The sequence below is a fragment of the Scyliorhinus canicula genome, chromosome 7 (assembly GCF_902713615.1).
Source record: "Scyliorhinus canicula chromosome 7, sScyCan1.1, whole genome shotgun sequence".
Classification (NCBI taxonomy): domain Eukaryota; kingdom Metazoa; phylum Chordata; class Chondrichthyes; order Carcharhiniformes; family Scyliorhinidae; genus Scyliorhinus; species Scyliorhinus canicula.
In genome coordinates, this window is record NC_052152.1 from 184,375,027 (window position 1) to 184,394,189 (window position 19,163).

A 19,163-nucleotide genomic window follows, 5' to 3' on the forward strand; every position below is an offset into this window, starting at 1 on the left:
TGGACATCGAGGAGAAGGAATATCTGGGTTATCAGAGCCAGGGGAGACAGTCAGTGAAAATACAGGAAACTTTCTAGCAACAATCAGACTTTTGGCCAAATATCTTAGCAAAACACTTGCAGAGAGGGAAAGAGAAACCAAAAAGTGTCACCTACTTGTCCAACAGAATTCAAAACGAAATAATCAATCTTCTTCGTGAAACTGTCAAGAAAAATATAATTTCCGAAATTAAGGACGCAAAATATCTTAGCATAATGCTGGATTCAACTCCAGATATTGCCCATGAAGATCAGGTTTCTGAAATTCTGCGTTACGTTCATATTGATGAAAACAGAAAAGTAGAAATAAAGGAGACATTTCTGGGATTTTTTCAAGTCAACAAGAAAGATGCAGTCAGCCTGGTAAATAAAATTCAGGAAAAATTGGAAGAAGACAAAATTTCCATGAATGACTGTCGTGGTCAAGCATATGATAACGCAGCAGTTATGGCTGGAGTGAGAGGAGGTGTTCAACAAAAAATTCTTGAAGTTAACCCAAAAGCTGTGTTTGTGAACTGCGAGAACCACAGCCTCAATTTGTCCTGTGTCCATGCAAGTGAGGTGCAACCTGTTGTTACATTTTTTGGCATTCTAGAAAAACTCTTTACTTTTTTTTCTTCATCTACTTCTCGTTGGGAAGTGTTAAAATCATTTGTCACTCGGACTGTGAAAAGACAGTGTGACACAAGATGGAGTTCCAGCCATGATGCTGTGCAAGTAATCCACGAAGAGTGTGACAACGTTATTGCAAGCCTTCAACACCTGCTGGAAGGAGAATTTTCAAGGGAAACTAAATCTGATGCAGGATCGCTACTGAACTCTATTCAACAGTTCCCGTTTATAGCTTTATTAAATTTTTGGTACTCAGTTTTATCATCAGTGGATAAAGTCTCAAAACGTTTGCAGGATCCGAAAATGGGGTTCCATGAAGCTTCTTGTGATCTGAGAGGACTTATTCATATCTTGAATTTGAAGAATGACGAAATTATCCACAATGGAATAGATTTAGCCAATGAATATTGTCAAAATTGGGGAATACCAATTGCACGAACAAGGAGAAGAAGAATAATGCCTGGAGAGTCAGCAAGAGATAGTGGACTGACGGCACAAGAAGAAATGAATAGAGTAATGGTAGAGATTGTGAACAGATTAAAAACTGAAATTGAAGACCGCAGTGTCCGTCTTCAAAGACTCAGTGACCGATTTTCTTTTCTTCTGAACTTGAATTCAGGAGTGATTGAAGATGAACAAGAAAGAGAGAAATTAAAAAAGGAATGTTCAGACTTTGCAAATTATTATGACAATGATGTGGTTGCAATTCAGTTATATGACAAAATTATTGATTTTGTGATGCTCTTTCGAGCTGGAGGGAATAGAGTTCCCCCTGATCCTAAAGATGCTCTGGAGTCTTTACTGCAGTATGGGAGGGATGTCTTTCCGACGCTGTGTGTTTCATACAGATTACTGCTTACAATCGCATTTTCAGTCGCAAGCTGTGAAAGGTCATTTTCAAAACTGAAATTAATAAAAACATATCTGAGGTCTTCTATGTCACAGGAGCTACTGACCAACCTGGCTTTAATAAGCATTGAAAAATAATTTCTCACAGCTGATGTAAAAAGTGAAGTAACTCAGGTGTTTTGTGACAGGAGGTATCATTTGGGGAAAAGAACTTAATAAATTTGATTGATTTATATTAAAATCGAATAAAGCGTTTATTTCATGTTTCATCTGTGTTTATATATTCAAAATGTTTTCCTTTCTCATAATATTTCTCAGTATATTAGGCCTTATACTTGAGTCTTTGGGGCATACAATCAAGATTTGCCCCGGGCATCACCAGACGTCTGCACGCCACTGGCTGGCATCAATGGATGGTTGCTGCTCGGTTTCTGGCACTATCATGCTGGCTGAGAATTGCAACAGCTGCTTTGTGGTCTCCCAGTTTATCTCTCCAACTGGCATCAGAACCAGAGGTTGAGGCTCTTCTCGTTGTTGGTTCCACTCTTGACTGTCACGGTAACAATCTGATTATAGTTGGGTCATCTGACCAAAAAGGAACTTCTGGAATCTGTAGCGCAAATGGACAAACAGAGAAAGGAGACAATTCATCACTAAAGTTCCAGCTGAGAGAATCTTTCTTGATTGAGCTCTCGGGAACTTGCAGTTCTGTATCATTTATGACAGTGTTTATCTTGATATCTTGAGCTGTCTTGAGGAGATTCAGGTCTACACAGTCACTTATGCTCAAGAGAGAAAAAGACTGGTTACAGATGACACACATCAGCTGGAAGATTTGTTTGCCACCATACCTTAGTGGTTCCAGAGTCACGTCTGTGACCAGAAGTCTGATTTCTCTGGGCCTATAGAGTGGAGTGACTGTTCCTCATAACCAGGGGTGTCTTGGCCACTATTCTTTGTTCGTTGGGACCATATCACTGGCTCCCGTGTCCAGTTTAAATTTGTGAGATGACCATTAACCAAGATGTCCACATTTCGGTATGAAAATCCAGGATCTTTGCCCTTACCTAGGAAGCACAGTAAGAAGTCTTACAACACCAGGTTAAAGTCCAACAGGTTTGTTTCAAACACGAGCTTTCGGAGCACTGATGCTTCCTCGGGTGAATGGAGAGGTATGTTCCAGAAACGAGGGATGCCCTCATACGAATGGGATATGGCGCTCGATTCATCGATCGACAGTTCCAACGCGCCACAGCAGAAAACCGCACCGACCTCCTCAGAAGACAAACACGGGACACAACTGACAGAGTACCATTCATCGTCCAGTACTTTTCTGGGGCGGAGAAACTACGACATCTTCTTCGCAGCCTTCAACACAACATCAATGAAGATGAATATCTTGCCAAGGTCATCCCCACACCCCACTACTGGCCTTCAAACAACTGCGCAACCTCAAACAAACCATTGTTTGCAGCAAATTACCCAGCCTTCAGAACAGCGACCACAACACCACACAACCCTGCCATGGCAATCTCTGCAAGACATGCCAGATCATCAACATGGATACCACCATTACACGTGGAAACACCACCCACCAGGTACGCGGCACATACTCGTGCGACTCGACCAATGTAGTCTACCTCATACGCTGCAGGAAAGGATGTCCCGAAGCATGGTACATTGGCGAGACCATGCAGATACTGCGGCAACGAATGAACGGGCATTGTGCAACAATCACCAGGCAGGAATGTTCCCTTCCAGTTGGGGAACACTTCAGCAGTCAAGGGCATTCAGCCTCTGATCTCCGGGTAAGGGTTCTCCAAGGCGGTCTTCAGGACACGCGACAACGCAGAATTGCCGAGCAAAAGCTTATAGCTATGTTCCACACGCATGAGTCCGGGATCTTGGATTCATGTCGCATTACATTCACCCCCCCACCATCTGACCTGGACTTGCAAAATCCTACCAACTGTCCTGGTTTAAGACAATTCACACCTCTTTAACCTGGGATCACCCCCTATCTCTGGATCTGTAATGATTTGATTACCCACAAATGTTCGCATTCCAAGCATTGTCTGGCATCTCTGACTTTGTCTATATAAATGCTTCTGGAGCATACCTCTCCATTCACCTGAGGAAGGAGCAGTGCTCCGAAAGCTCGTGTTTGAAACTAACCTGTTGGACTTTAACCTCGTGTTGTAAGACTTCTTACTGTGCTCACCCCAGTCCAACACCGGCATCTCCACGTCTTACCTAGGAAGCATGGTGGTGTGTCCTCTTGGTGTGTCGTCTCGACCTCCTATATCCTGTTGGGATCTTCTGTGATTTTGTTTTGGCTTTGCACAGCTCCCAAACTGTCCTATTTGGTTACCTTGAAAACACTGGGGTAAAGTCGCTGGATGTTAATTACATGTGTGGCAATGCTTTGCTCCACAGTGCTGGCATGGTTGCTCTACTGGCCAGTTAGAGTCTTGCACCCTTTGGCCTGGAGTGTCCCTGCTTCTGTGCTGTTTCACTAACCGGACAGTGATGTTTACTCTGTACCACGGTTTGCTTTCTCCCCTGAATATGAATCTGTGTTGCAAACAGATTTCAGGATGGCCTGACAACTGGACGGCCTTCTGAAGGGTTAGATCTTCCCTCACTGAAACATGTCTGAGTGCATCGTCTGCCAACCCTATGGTGAGATCCAGCAGCCCTGTTCACCACGGGCGCAAATCCTGTTATGGTCGCCAAATTTTCAAGTGGGCCAAATACGGGGGGGCGGGATTCTCCCCTACCCGGTGGGGCAGGGATTCTCCCCTACCCGGTGGGGCAGGGGGTCCCGGCGTATTGGAGTGGCGTCAACCACTCAGGCATCAGGCCTCCCCAAAGGTGCGGAATGCTCCACACCTTTAGGAGCTAAGCCCTCACATTGAGGGGCTAGGCCCGCGCCGGAGTGGTTTCCGCTCCACCGGCTGGCGTGAACGGCCTTTGGCGCCACGCCAGCCGGTGCCGAAAGGACTTCGCCGGCCGGCGTAAGTCCGCGCATGCGCCGGAGTGTCAGCGACTGCTGACGTCATCCCTGTGCAGGGGAGGGGTCTCTTCCGTGTCCGCCATGTTGAAGACCATGGCGAAGGCGGAAGAAAAGGAGTGCCCCCACGTCACAGGCCCGCCCGCCGATCAGTGGGCCCCGATCGCGGGCCAGGCCACCGTGGGGGCACCCCTCCGGGGTCAGATCGCCCCAGGACCCTAGCACCCGCCCGCGCCGCCAATCCCGCCGGTACCAGAGGTGGTTCAATCCACGCCGGCGGGAGAGGTTTGTCAGCGGCGGGACTTCGGCCCATCGCAGGCCGGAGAATCGCCGCGGGGGGCCCACCGACCGGTGAGGCGCGATTCCCGCCCCCGCCAATTCTCAGATGGCGGAGAATTCGGGACACGGCTGGGGCGGGATTGGTGCTGGCCCCGGGCAATTCTCTGACGCGGCGGGGGGGTGGTCGGAGAATCCCGCCCGGGGTTTGCGCTGGCAAGATCTCGGTTTGAGATCTACCCTGCCTTCCACCGGTGATCATGGCATAAACCAGACTTTCATGAATTTGAATACATTTCAATCTAATTACAGGGCTTCCGGCCGTAGCGTCCGCCCACAACATATACTTTTGCCTACCCTGGTGGTGTGACATCACGCCGATTTGAATCACTACTGGTTTTCAAAAGCCAAAGCTGGAGACTCGGAGGTGCCTGGAGACCCTCTGGTTGAGGGTCAAGGCTGGGCATTGCACCCTGGCAGTATTAAATGGGCAGGGACTGGCAGGGGTGGTAACCTTCTTCCATTATAGGGGGGGGGGGGGGGGGGGGGAGTCCTATTGTGTGGGGTTAGAGGTGAGAGCCCCGATGCCTCCTTGGGGGGGGGTTCCCCAATGCTTGAGGGGTGGGGTGGGGTGTGGGGTATCCCAGCATTTGGGGAGGGATGGGTCCCAATCTCTGTGGGGCTGGGGTGGAGGGGCTTTACATGGATGTTTTTTGGAAGGGTGCCCAAATCTCGGCTTTGCTGGAGTATTTAGGCCCCCCTCCCCATACTCCCTCCTGCTGGCTATATCATCCTTGCCAGCTATTTGAATTTGCACAGTGTGCTGTTTAATGAGATGAGAAAAGGTGCATGTGAAGTCAGCGAGTTTCACATTGCTGTTCTCACCTAATCCAGCACCCTGTGCAATTTTAGGAAAACTCTGCCTTACAGCTATTCTATCCATGATTAGCTCAGATTTGAGGTCACCGTAATCACAGCATTCAGCTCGTTAATGAACGAGTCGACATATTTTCCTGGATGTTGGACACTTTTATTAAGTTTAGCCCTTTCAAGGAGTTTATTACTTCTGAAGTTACAGTCAGCATTGAATTATTTTAAAACTTCATCAAATTTTGCAGGTGATTTGGTTGATTCTTTTCTCAAGCTATTATATCATCAGCTTTCAGGCCAACCAAATAAAATAATTGGTGGAATTCTCTCACGCCCCAATGGTGGGGGATGGGGGGGTGATAGAATTTGGCAAAAATTAGTTTCACATTGGTGTAAAATGGCGACCGGATCTTCCGCTATACCTGTCATGGCGGGTCGCACATCCCACCAGAGGCCAGCATGAAATTGATTTCCCACTAATGGGATGGAGATGAAAGCCCCACCTCCGTGCCTGGTCGTCTGCAACAACAGCATCTGGTCCAATACGTCCGCACAAACCTTAAGAAGACCTTGGGTGGCTCACCAGGGATGCAGTGTAAGATGGAGGTGTCCAGCAACCGAACCTGGAACACCACGTGGACCTTCACTCACGTGGACCTTCTCTGTGCGTCCAGGAGATGGTTGCCCTTGTCACAGTAACTTTGTCCAGGAATCGGATCTTACTTCTGACACTTTGTCCAGGTATTGGATCCTCGGCTGTGGGTAGAAGGCTGTAGCAGGAGGTACTGTTGGGCAGCAAGGGTCTGTTGGGTGGAGTGTGAAAGAAAAGTAGGAGAGGAACAAATAGGTCATGCTAGAGGGACCTGAGGATGGCTGGGAGAAGATGAAATCAGAGGGTTTCTCAGTGGACGAGTTGGAACAGTCATATAGCAGGCTCCGGCAGTAATGGCGTTCCCCATCTCAGCACTTAAAATGTTTTCAACATTGACTGCCTGGATTGAATAATTAGAGCAGGCTTGTCCAACCTTTTCATGAGGGGAGTGATGTGTCACGATAGGGAGATGTTAGAAATATGGGTTCAGAAATGTGTTCATAAAATGATGCGGAGATGCCGGCGTTGGACTGGGGTGAGCACAGTAAGAAGTCTTACAACACCAGGTTAAAGTCCAACATGTTTGTTTCAAACACGAGCTTTCGGAGCACTGCTCCTTCCACAGGTGGAGCTGAGGAAGGAGCAGTGCTCCGAAAGATCGTGTTTGAAACAAACCTGTTGGACTTTAACCTGGTGTTGTAAGACTTCTTACTGTTCAAAAAATGAAGCAGACAATTTAAAGGTTTAAGTAGAATAGAAAGCTGCGAGCAGCAGAAGCAAAGGGATATGCCCATAACTAGCTGAGTAACAGGCTCCCATTCAAACCTAACCTCGATAGGGAATGCATAATGTGATTCAGCAAAGACCCAATATTCTTCAGGACCGGACATCCTCCCATTAACAGAGTCTGAGGGCCTAATGGTCTAGTAATGGAAATTTAGTGACATATGAATGGCCTAGCTCTAGCCTTTTGTGTAAACGGGAATGGGCTATCAGCCAAATAATGGGAATGGATTCAGGTTTGACCACCTTCAAGGTGGAGTCAGAAACAGGTTGCCTTCCAGACAGGGTTTTCATCCCCTCCCATCCTACTTTGTGGTTTTTGGAGAGAGAGGAGGAGGAAAATATATAAATACTGTGGCTACAAGAGCAGGTCAGAGGCTAGGAATCCTACCGCGAGTAACTCGCCTCCTGACTCCCCAAAACCTGTTCACCATCTACAAGCCACAAGTCAGGAATGTGATGGAATACTATTTCCCACTTGCCTGGATTAGTGTAGCTCCAACAATATTTTCAGAAGCTTCGACACCACCAACCCGCTTGATTGGCACACCTTCCACAAACATTCACTCCCTCCACCACTGACATACAGTGGCAGCAGTGTGTACAATCTACAAGATGCACTGCAGGAACTCATCAAGGCTCCTTAGGCAGCAACTTCCAAGCCAATGACCACTACCACCTCGAAGGAGAAAGGTAGCAGGTACTTGAGAACACCACCACCTGGAGGTTCCCCTCAAAGTCACTCACCATCCTGAGTTGGAAATATATTGGCGTTCCTTCACTGTCGACCTCACCGGCCTCTGCGGACCTCCCCGGTTTCCACCTTGCCACCCTAGCAGTTAATATATAATCCCCCCCCCCCCCCACTTTTGTTCAGAATGAGCTCAGCTGCCACACGATCAGGCACCAGCTTCGAAATCTGGTACTTGGGCTGCAATTTAAATGGCAATTTCTGACCCCTGCAATATTTAACTTATTTCAGCCTTATGTTGTCCAGGAATTCATTTTTAGCTCACCCCTGCTAGATTTGCTGACTCTGCACACTCTGGGTATTGAAACTGGACTTACAGGGAATTCAGTGGATTAATTTGCGGCTGTGAGAAATTTTATTTCTGCCTTCAGCTCCCAAGCCTTTCTTAGGAGCTTTTTCTGGCGATTTCTTTCCACCCCTTTGGTTCTTGAGATTGTCTTGAGATCAGAATGTTGTTTCAATCTTTTCCTTCAGTTTTCCAGGATTTTAATTTTCTTCTGCAGCCTCTGCAAGATTTTGAGTTGTTCCGTTCATTGCTACAATGTTGTATGGTGTTGGTTGTTGTTCAATAGGTCTCATTACGGTATTTGTCTTCTTGGATAGTTCAAGATTAATTCATTATTAACTACTGGAAGCGATATACATAGGTACAATAACGGTCTCAGCTCAGAGCTATCTCCATGCTTGCTTCTACACATGGCTCTGTCCATCACTGCAATGACCTCCAGGTGTGGGTCATGTGTTCTCTTGCATCGGTGTGAGGGCAATACCATACTCAGCCCCACATTAATCCTTTTTATGTGCCAGACCCTTGTACCACATTACCCATCCGGTATTCAGTTCCATTTACTTCAAATTGACTCAAACACACAATCTGGACTAACACTTTTGCCAGTTATCGTTTATCTCTGTGTTATGGACGATCCCATGGCACTAGATCAAGAAGGTCACTGGTATTCTCCTCGTGTCCTGGCCAATATTTATCCCACTCTCAGCATCACTTATATAAAAAAAAAAACAAGCAATCATTATCTCATTGCTGCCTGTGAGGCCCTGCTGTGCACTAATTGGCTGCCACATTTGCTTGCATTGCGACAGTGGTTGTACTTCAGAACTGAAGGGTGGGAAATGCTTTGCGAGATCGGGTTCAGTAAGGTGGCACAGACATGCATGTTCTCTTTTTAAGAGACCCATGTCTAGAATGTGCGTCATATTAATGTAACATCATACAAATTACTCAAAATTTGAAAATAAATCTGGGGCATGTAGCAACAGAAGAAACATGGGCGCGATTCTCCGCTGCCCACGACGGGTCGGAGAATAGCGGGAGGGCCTTCCTGACATTTTTCCCGACCTCCCGTTATTCCCCCCCCCCCCCCCCCCCCCCACAGCCGCCCCACGACACGAATCGCTGCTCGCCGTTTTTTACGGCGAACAGCGATTCTCCCCAGGCCGATGGGCCGAGTTCCCAGGCCTTTACAGCCGTTTTCACGAACGCAAACATACCTGCTCTCACCGTTCGTGAAAACGGCCGCAAAGTGCCGTCCCGGACAACCATGGCACCGATTGGCACGGCCGCACCACGGCCGTGCCAAGGGTGGCATGGGCCTGCGATCGGTGGGCACCGATCGCGGGCAGCGGGTCCGATACCCGCGCACTCTTTGTTCCTCCGCCACCCCGCAGGATCAGTCCGCGGGGCGGCTGAGGGGCATGACGGCCCGCGCATGCGCGGGTTTGACGCATATGCGTGATGACGTCACCCGTGCATGCGCGGCTGACGTCATCGTGCGCGTCAGCCGCCGTGACGCTTGGCGCGCGGGCTTAGCGACGGTCGCTAAGCCGCGATGCCGTACTTCACGGGGCCGCGCTGCTAGCCCCGTCCGGGGGGGAGAATCGGGTCCCGGGAGGGGGCGCGGAGGCTGCCGTGAAACACGGCCAGTTTCACGGCAGCCTTTACAACTCTCCCCATTTGCGGAGAATCGCGCCCCATGGATTTGAATACTAAGCTCAGTATGCTTCTGCCAAATAAGAAAAATATTTTTAGAATTGCTCCACTTAATTATTTATTTTCCTTGAGTACGTTTTAGGCCCATATTTACTAGATTTGTTTATGTACTTTCCATGGGCACCCCAGCACATAATCACATCATTTGCAAGTTCAATCAGGTAAATTTGTTGATTCATGCACTCAGAACGAGCACGAATGACAAGCTGGTGTCAGAACCTTTGAGCACAGCTTCCCGACGGGAGTGCAAAATCAATGAATTCATTCTACAATCGCAGTAAGCTGAGACATTTGTGTTGCAAGGCCTGTTTAATGTGAGTTTTCTTTTGTTTCTTTTTGCAGCTTACCAATAGTTCAGGTCCAGCAAATGAAGCTGTGACAAGTTCTCAGAGTACCATCTCAGAAACCATGTCCACGTCGTTTGTAAGTTGCTGAATGTAACATAAGCAATTTTCAAGATTCCGAGAATGCTATTTTTCCTTGAGGCTAGAGCTGTCTTTCGGAGCCTGACGCCTCCTGTCAACTGTGCATGTTGTATTTGTTTTACAGGTTGACGGTGGCACTGGAGCAAAAAATGTACCAGGCTCTCAGTCTGTTACTTCAGAAACCATATCTACATCAACCACAACTCACATCACCAAGGTAACAGTTGATGGCCAGCCATTTCCACTGAAAATAATGTGCCCACGGCTACGCGGATGGAACTGTTAGTTAAATTCCGGGAACACTTAGACAAATATTAAAGATAGCTCTGAACTTTCAGTTCAATATTTCTTACCAAAAGTAATGACCTTGAGTATTCATTTTTAATCTTGCTTTATCAGCGAAGAGATTCACATTCATTCCCTGAGATTATGTTCCGAAAGTTTTGTTTGCCTTCCGCGAGCAAATATTTGAATTGTTAAAAGACCAGCCGAGGTAACTGCATAGTTGTAGCGTTTAGATCAGGGGTGGGCAAACTACGGCCCGCGGGCCGCATGCGGCCCGCCAAAGGTATTTCTGCGGCCCACCAAGTCATTTAAAAAAAAAAAAAAAAAATGTTTTTTAAAAAAATTTTTTTTTTTTTTTTTTTAATTTTTTTTTAAGGTTAATGCGGGGGGGCTGTTGGGTTACTTACTGGTATAGGGTGGATACGTTGACTTGAGTAGGGTGATCATTGCTCGGCACAACGTCGAGGGCCGAAGGGCCTGTTCTGTGCTGTTCTATGTTCTATATGAGGCGCCCAGAATCATAACCGGGTGAAGTAATTATTTTACTTAATATACTATGCGGCCCTTTGTGAATTGTGAATTTCTGAATGTGGCCCTTGCACGGAAAAGTTTGCCCACCCCTGGTTTAGATCCTATGGCACAGTATTTGGGGCATTGGACCCACCGAGAAAACTCATAAATCCACCTGAACAAGCTTGAATGAAGCTCAAGAACAGCCAGGAATATAGGCCGACAACCACTTCCTGCCAATAATGAGCAATAAAATTGCACTTAATTTTTTCATAAACGGGGCAAGATTTTTACAATATTGTCAGAAATCGCAACTGCAACCAAACCTGTTTTCTGTGCCCTTGCTTATGACCTGACAAACATGTAATTGTACGGAGAGTGAATAGAGCTGGTTGTGTCCCAAGCTGCTGGCATAACCAATATTTCATCTTGCGGTGCAGTGAAAACTAAAATATGATTTTTGTAGTTATAGAATTCCTACAGCGCAGAGGATGCCATTCGGCCCATCGAGTCTGCACCGACCCTCTGAAAGAGCACCCCACCCAGGCCCACTCCGTCACCCAATTCACATAACCCCACCTAACCTGAAAATCTTTTGGACACTTAGGGGCAATTTAGCACAACCAATCCACCTAACCGGCACACCTTTGAACTGTGGGAGGAAACCGGAGTACCCGGAGGAAACCCAAGCAGACATGGGGAGAATGAGCAAACTCCACATGCACAATCACTCAATGCCAGAATCGAAGCCAGGTTCCTGGTGCAGTGAGGCATCAATGAGAACCACAGCGCCACATTGCCACCCTTATGGATCGAGAGCACTTCATTGTCAGTCAAGGATTTTTGCTGTACTGCTTTCAATTGATCAGTATTTTAAGCATTAAGAGGACAGAGGAAATTATATTTAAGTATTCTCCTCTTCAGAGTAAAATATCTCTGGATTTACAGCCTGTTCCCATAGTTCAGATTTCTTCAGCTGGCTGCAATGTTTTTACTGCTGGATATCCATGTTTAAGTGCAACAAGTAGAAATATACATCATTTTTGTATCAGTGCCTTTATACAAACTAACCTCCTGATTTAGGCTCCATTCATCTCCCGATACCTCCCAAAACCTCATTAGCTTTCTGCACTGTTGCCCCACATTGTGCTGTTGATATTCCTGATTTCAGCCTCGACAGTAATGCCACCCCACAAATGCATCTTTTGTATCAGACTATTTATTGTCTAGTCCCACTTTTAAAAAAAAATTCCCTCTTCTTTAGCCTGATGACTGCATTTTTCCATATTAAATGCCACTTAATGCCTCAGTATTTGATTCTCTTCTTGTTTATTTTAACCAGAGCAGCTAAATTGTCCGAGCAAGGTCTCACACAAACAGTTAATAGATATGTGACCAGTTCATTTATTTTTGGTTTTGTTGGTGAAGGAATTAAATTTGGCCAGGACACCAGTCAAATTGCCCTTCTGTTTGTCAAAAGGCCCCGAACCAATGAACAGACCTCCCATTGCTGGAACCCGCCTGCCATCCCCTTATTGCACAAGCTCCTGGAGGTGGCTTCTTCATTTGCCATCTTCAGAAATATTGCAGTAAATGTGACAGCCACGTTGACAGATGTGTACCACTGAGTAAATTAGTCTGTTGCAAATCTCCCGTTTCTTTTTTGATTTGTGCAAGAAACAAAGTGGCCAACTTTAACACTGCCCACTCAATGGAATTGAGTAGTTATGTTACATAGCCAAATTGGTAACCAAATTGTGCACCGCAAAACCAAGGTCCTTGCAACAGCAAATTGAAGAACTAAATGATCAATTTTGGACCATTGGTTCAAGAAGCAATGTAGCTCAGGGTACCACATAAACTTTGCACTCTTGAATTTTGGGATATGGGATATTTTTATGCATTGACCTGACCTAAACCACTGCAATGGACACGTGGGCCTTCATTCATAATCTCATTTTTTTTTAAAAAGCACCCCTGCAGCATTGTACTGAAATACCTGAATTATGCTCATAACTTGGTGTGAGGCGTGAACCCACAAACCTTTGACTTCGAGGCAAGAGGGCACCAACTGAGTCAAACTGATTGAAATTTATGGTCCAAAATAAACTAAATTGTTTAATTGCTAAAGCCAATACAATAATTAAATTTTAGTCAAGACCAGGAACGCAGATTGCCAGAAAATAACAAGTGTGATTTATTATGTCTTCAGTCAGTGAAAGGAGGATTTTCAGAAACGAGGATTGAGAAAAGAATCATCATCACGGGCGATGCCGATGTTGATCAAGACCAGGTAATAAACCCTTTACATCAGCTGATATGCACAGTCATTCCGTAACATCATTCATGTATAAATATGTGATCCTGAACAAAAGGAAGGAGTTCATGTTGACATGTTCAATATATTATTTTCTACACGGGGATCAGGGGTTATGGGGAGAAGGCAGGAGAATGAGGATGAGGAAAATACCAGCCATGATTGAATGGCGGAGCAGACTCGATGGTCCAAATGGCCTAATTCTATTCCTATGTCTTCTGGTCTTATGACCATAGTGGGGTAGCAAATGTATTGAGCTACTGCGGGTAATGGTCAAACAGGGAACTTGCATGCTATTTTTTCTGAAACGATTGATTAGAAGAAATCATTGTGAATGGGATTATTGCATAGATGAATCAATATATTTGTTATATTAGACATATAGTAGCAGCATGGATCAGTTGGGACTGAGATGAGAAGAAATTTATTCAGTCAGATAGAATCTTTGGAATTCTGTACCTTAGAGGGTTGATAGAACATTCCATCATTTCTTGTATTCAAGACTGAGATCAATAGATTTTTGATCTCTTGGGGAATCAAAGGACACGGGGAGCAGGCAGCAAAGTGGAGTTGATGGGACGATCAGCCTTGACAATATTGATTGGCAAAGCAGGCTCAAGATTCCCAATGATTGTCTCCTGCTCCTATTTCTTTAGTTCCTTACTTTATGATTGAGCACTTGTGTGGGTCTGTGATTCAAATAATTACCAACATAAGCTTGCACTCACTGGGAGTAGTAAATCATGAAATTTACCTCCTGGTGATCAGTTCAATTCTTACTCCTATATTGTGGACAAATGGTGTAAATGTGGAAAGCTTTGAGACACACCTGAAAGATGGGAAATTGTGGGTTTCGTTGTTATTATTAATTTTCCAGCTCTAAAGATTAACCCCCCTCCCCAATTCCTGGACAAAACAGCAGGGTGAAAGTACATTATGCAGTAGTAGGAGGCTGCTGACAGGGACCAAAGAAATAGTCTTCAGCTGCCAGTTAAATGCTGCAAAGGAGTTCAGGTAGCCCTTGTGCCTGGGCACCCTGAAGCTTCATCCCTGTGGCTTACCCTTTTGCCAGCGATCATTCTTTAATGCCGTCTGACAGCCTCCTTCAGTTTGAAATTCCTTTCCTACACACCTCAGCCAGCTGACAGTTGACATGCAGACATCATCAGAGAGCTAACGTCTTCCCTAACTGGCAACACTGTTGGGTTTTTGAAGGTTGGGTTTGGTGCTCACCTCAAGACCTGCTTATCCGAGATTTCCAGTTTGGGTTAAGATCCAAGGATATGTGTATTTTTTTTAAATTTAGAGTACCCAATTCATTTTTTCCAATTAAGGGGCAATTTAACGTGGCCAATCCACCTACCCTGCACATCTTTGAGTTGTGGGGGCGAAACCCACGCAAACACGGGGAGAATGTGCAAACTCCACACGGACAGTGATCCAGAGCCGGGATCGAACCTGGGACCTCAGCGCTGTGAGGCTGCAAGGCTAACCCACTGCGCCACCGTGCTGCCCTGATATGTGTATTCTTAAGAAGAATTTTATGAAGTAAGATTGAATTATCATCGATATGACCATGAGCCTTTTGTACCTGATAGCACTAGGAGATCATTGCGACATCACTGCTACAATAATTCCTTTTTCATTAGCTAGCAATGCCCATTTTCAATGCAATCAGTACACAAAATCTGGTGCCTCACATGATTTCACTCTGTATTCTAGGCTCTGGCTCTTGCAATTAAGGAAGTGAAACAACAGCACCCTGACATGCTGGTGACAAAAGCTGTGGTTTATAAGGAATCAGAGCCTGAAACAGAGCAAAATGCAAAGGAATCAAAGGTATGGCAGAGTATACGATTGATCATTGTTGTTATCAATGTTGTGTTTAATCTCTTCGACCCCGATTAACTCTTGCACATGGTTTTAGACACGTGGAATATTTATAGCATAGAATATTGCAATCTGCCTATAAGGGATAGCAGCATACCATCACGGGAAGGGAAGTGTGTCATGCAATCCAGTCTCAATTTCACTTTGGCCAGTGAGCAGTACACAGTGCACACAGCTCTGCTGCTGATGTCTTCAAGCTTTCTACCTTTGTAGAAATGTTGTCATGTACCTAATCAAAATAAATGAACCCACAGTGCGTTTACCCAATCTCTGGTGAACAAATGGTACCCTTATATCGGGTCACAACCTCCTTGGGGTGGAAATCAGAAGTGCATTGCCACTCCCTACCAGTTTTCCTGTGCGGAGATTCTTGGGTGCCTGTCTCGACTGAAGCGGCTCGGGTGTGGGTTGGGTTGGGGGGAGGGTGGCAGCAGGTCTGACGGGCAGCGGGTAGGGATTATGTCAGGTTGGGAGGGTCAGGTTGAGCTGGGAATACAACAAAGTGTGGTATGTTTAATTGTGTGTGGTGGGGGGGGGGGGGGGTGTCCTGTGCGGGGCTCAGTGACTGTTCAAAATAGTTACTCTGAAGTTAGAAGTGCTTTTATTTCTCCAAAATCTTGAATCACTGCCAAAACCATCTGAAGTGAGTGATTTAAATCACTTTGTCAGATGGTTCCCAGCGCAGCGCAATTTTGCTGGGTAATTCTTAGCTGGGAACTTCAAGAGGGTTTCCCCAGTGCATCTTTGGGATACCCTCCAAGTTGGATGCTGGGGAGACATCATTATTAAAACACAACACAGAAGGTGGCCATATTCAGTCCATCGTGTTTCTCCTGACTGGAAAAAGCTATCCATGCAACCTAATGGTCTGTAGTCCTGTAGTTATGGCACCTTAAGTGCATAGCCAAGTATGTTTTCAATGCAATTAAATGCAATTTTTGCCTGTACCACCCTTATGAGGCAGTGAGTTCCAGATTCTCACTACCTTCTGCAGTGGGGCGTCTTGTTAAATCCAGCAGCTGGTCCGTCCGTCATCCAACGGCCCTACTTAAAAATAAAAGGAACCACTTTAACTTCTAACTGATACTTTTTTGATCTACAATCAAGCAAAACCCATCGCAGGTCAAAAAAATACTTTTAAATATAGTTAGCAAACACAGAATTACCTGATCTACATTTGAATAGAGGTTATTTTAAAAGACTGCTTGGGGAGAGGGAGATCCCGAGGAAACAGCCTGCAGATTCTTGTCTGTGTCAGACTATTGCTTAACCTGACAGCCTCCTGCAGAAAACTGTTGTTCAGCTCATAACTTCCAGTGAACACTCCAAACTGACCTGCACAGACCTGACCCCTCCCATTACGACATCATCCCACTCAAATGCCATCACTCAATTATTTAAAACTGAACATAATGTCTCTAATTATCCATTCCCCACAAATCATAAAAAAACCATTGAGCCTTTCCTTGTAAACATACGCATGTTTTAATAATGATGAGCTCACTTTTACTACATCTTAATTGCACAACCTGCAGCCACAGTGTCTGTCTTTCTATTACACCACAATTTTAAGGAAATATTACTGCAGCATTAATATATACACACTCTAATCCAGGCTTTTGCATCAGTTGCACCAGTTACATATAACATGAAATATATACCAATTTCTTACATTCATGGGAAAATAGGCAAGACATCCTTGTAATGAATTGGAGATAAATAGAATGGAGTCATATCCTTTCTGCTACATTACTTCTTTGAGGATTGGGACTTTGACTTCATAGAGGATTTATGATTTCACCTCAAGAGTATGTTGACTAAGTTTTACATGACTGAAAATGTTACATAGCATTAAGGGAGCCAGATTAATAGACATAGACTGATTCTGTACCTCCTTCTGTTATGTATCGCAAAGAGTCATGTTATTAATGTAGGTGCCACAGGTGTAATCTATTCGAAATTCATTCCAAAAGTGAAACTTGCAAGATTTATAAATATTTGACTAACTTTGTGCTTTGTTAAGGAGAGAGAAAATCATGCAATCTTAATCATTGTCCAATGACTCCTGGTGGTAAATTGGAACGGCTCTCAAACTGTACACCAGCCCAAATTGAGGAGAGTAGTTAGCTGGAATTAGAAAAAAAATAAACTTTTTTTTCTCTCCCTCAGGAGTAACAATGTGGAAGTGAAACTCCTCAAAACACCACAAATTTTAAAAACGGAACCGCACTGTTGCTATCATCAACACAGACTTTCTCTGCCTTGTTATTTCGTACAGAAGAACCGGGAAAGAATATCAATATTAATGTGAAAATATACTCCTGCTGTGCAAAAAAACATTTCAGTTCCGACCACCACCAGGAAAATAAAACATTCTCAGCTACAGAAACCGCATGTTTTGAGGGGGGAAAAAAATCAAAGAGAAACTAGAACCTCTAACCATCATTCCAAAGTATATGAGCTTACCCAGCAACTAGGATCCCGTACGGGAGTACCTTCTATGGAGATGGAAGAGAGATCTTGCAACTAATGTTAAATAATACATGCTTATGCGATGGATGTAAATTTAATTTCCTCCTTTCCTTTTAATCTGCTAAAGACGGTCAGCAGCAACTATCACACAAATTATCCTATGGAAATGAATGGCACATGTTGGTTCCCCATTTGAATATGCATTAATTTATACTGCAGTCCGCTTATCCAGTAATATTAAGATTTGATCTATTTCTCCTCTGAAGTTTGTATTATTCAAATGGTAACCTGGTATTGGGTTTTGACCGACACTTGGTTTGAAAGCAGTTTGTGTTTTTGTAAAATAAAAAAAAACCTTAATTATTTGAAAGTGAATAATTTTAGGTAAATGAGGTTTCACAGATGTCTTAATCAAAAGATAGTGGATAGAAGTTTGTTAGCACACAACTAGCTGTTACCGGTGATGTCTATAGGAAGATGCTCAAAATAGTGGTTCAGTAAAAATACTTAGCAATGGTTCACAAAGGTCAGAACTTCTCAATCCAAAATAATTCCTTCACAATTCAGAGGCACCAAGAGCATCCTGGTATCTATTCTCATAAGCTTGATCTCGATCCTTAAAAGTACTGTTACAGTAAATTAACTTGTTTGTAGATAGCGAAGCCAGCAACGGGTATATTAGACTTGCAGATTATACAAGCGAACCGCTTTACCTACCTAGCATGACAAAGGACATAATTTATACGGAACTCAGAATTAGTACTGAAGCACTTTGAGTTCTGCCTATCAAATTACATGCTGCTGCATACAATGTCAAATGCCATGTGCATGTTTAGATGATGCAATGGGCAGCTGAGAGAAGCAGAAGATTTGCACACTTGGCATTTAATCAGGCGTAGTTCGTTTGTTTACCATTGCTAAATATATTTTTGATAGGATTGTTTTAGTGACTTACCAATATTTTAAACTGAACATGAGTGATGAAGTATTTGAGAATATTTGCAATTGTATCAACAGCTGACGTGAATCTATGTGTGCATGAGTGCATTAAAACACCATAATACAGATATGAAATGCTCCATAATTGCTTTTTCCCCCTACAGCTCTATGGTATGTGTTCATTGTATCCTTTTACCTTCATAGTGAAATAAATGTGCCAGATGCATCTCCTGTGCCCATTCCTTTGTTGTACATTGTAAAGGATAGAGAATATAAAGAGACATTGCTCCGGGTTCACTAAAGCTGTTGATGAACGTTTGCAGGTTTGTTGCACTGTATTTTAGAAACAGTGGGTTAGAATATCTCTACCAGCTCCAAAATCCAGGGCAGTGAAATATTACTGTGAGATGCTCATGAGCTAATACTAAAGGGATGATTTTCAGAGTTTGTACGGCCACAAGGATTTGGGAATCATGGGGGTGCTGCGTATTTTTGTTCTGCACCACTATGATTCCTTGACACGGTGAGGCTCTCTA

At 44.6% G+C, this 19,163-nt stretch overlaps 1 protein-coding gene across 11 annotated transcripts in view; it reads left to right on the forward strand.

Annotated features, from left to right (window-relative positions):
* Nucleotides 1-18,853, forward strand: part of LOC119969610 — a 327,525-nt gene extending 308,672 nt beyond the window's left edge. For all 11 annotated transcript variants that reach the window (XM_038803463.1, XM_038803452.1, XM_038803458.1 and 8 more), the window contains 5 exons: nucleotides 10,132-10,212; nucleotides 10,339-10,431; nucleotides 13,222-13,302; nucleotides 15,049-15,165; nucleotides 17,386-18,853. In XM_038803463.1, the coding sequence (XP_038659391.1) occupies nucleotides 10,132-10,212; nucleotides 10,339-10,431; nucleotides 13,222-13,302; nucleotides 15,049-15,165; nucleotides 17,386-17,391 (378 nt within the window). In that variant the 3' untranslated portion in view covers nucleotides 17,392-18,853. The remainder of the gene's footprint in view (nucleotides 1-10,131; nucleotides 10,213-10,338; nucleotides 10,432-13,221; nucleotides 13,303-15,048; nucleotides 15,166-17,385) is intronic.
* Nucleotides 18,854-19,163: the final 310 nt, after the last annotated feature.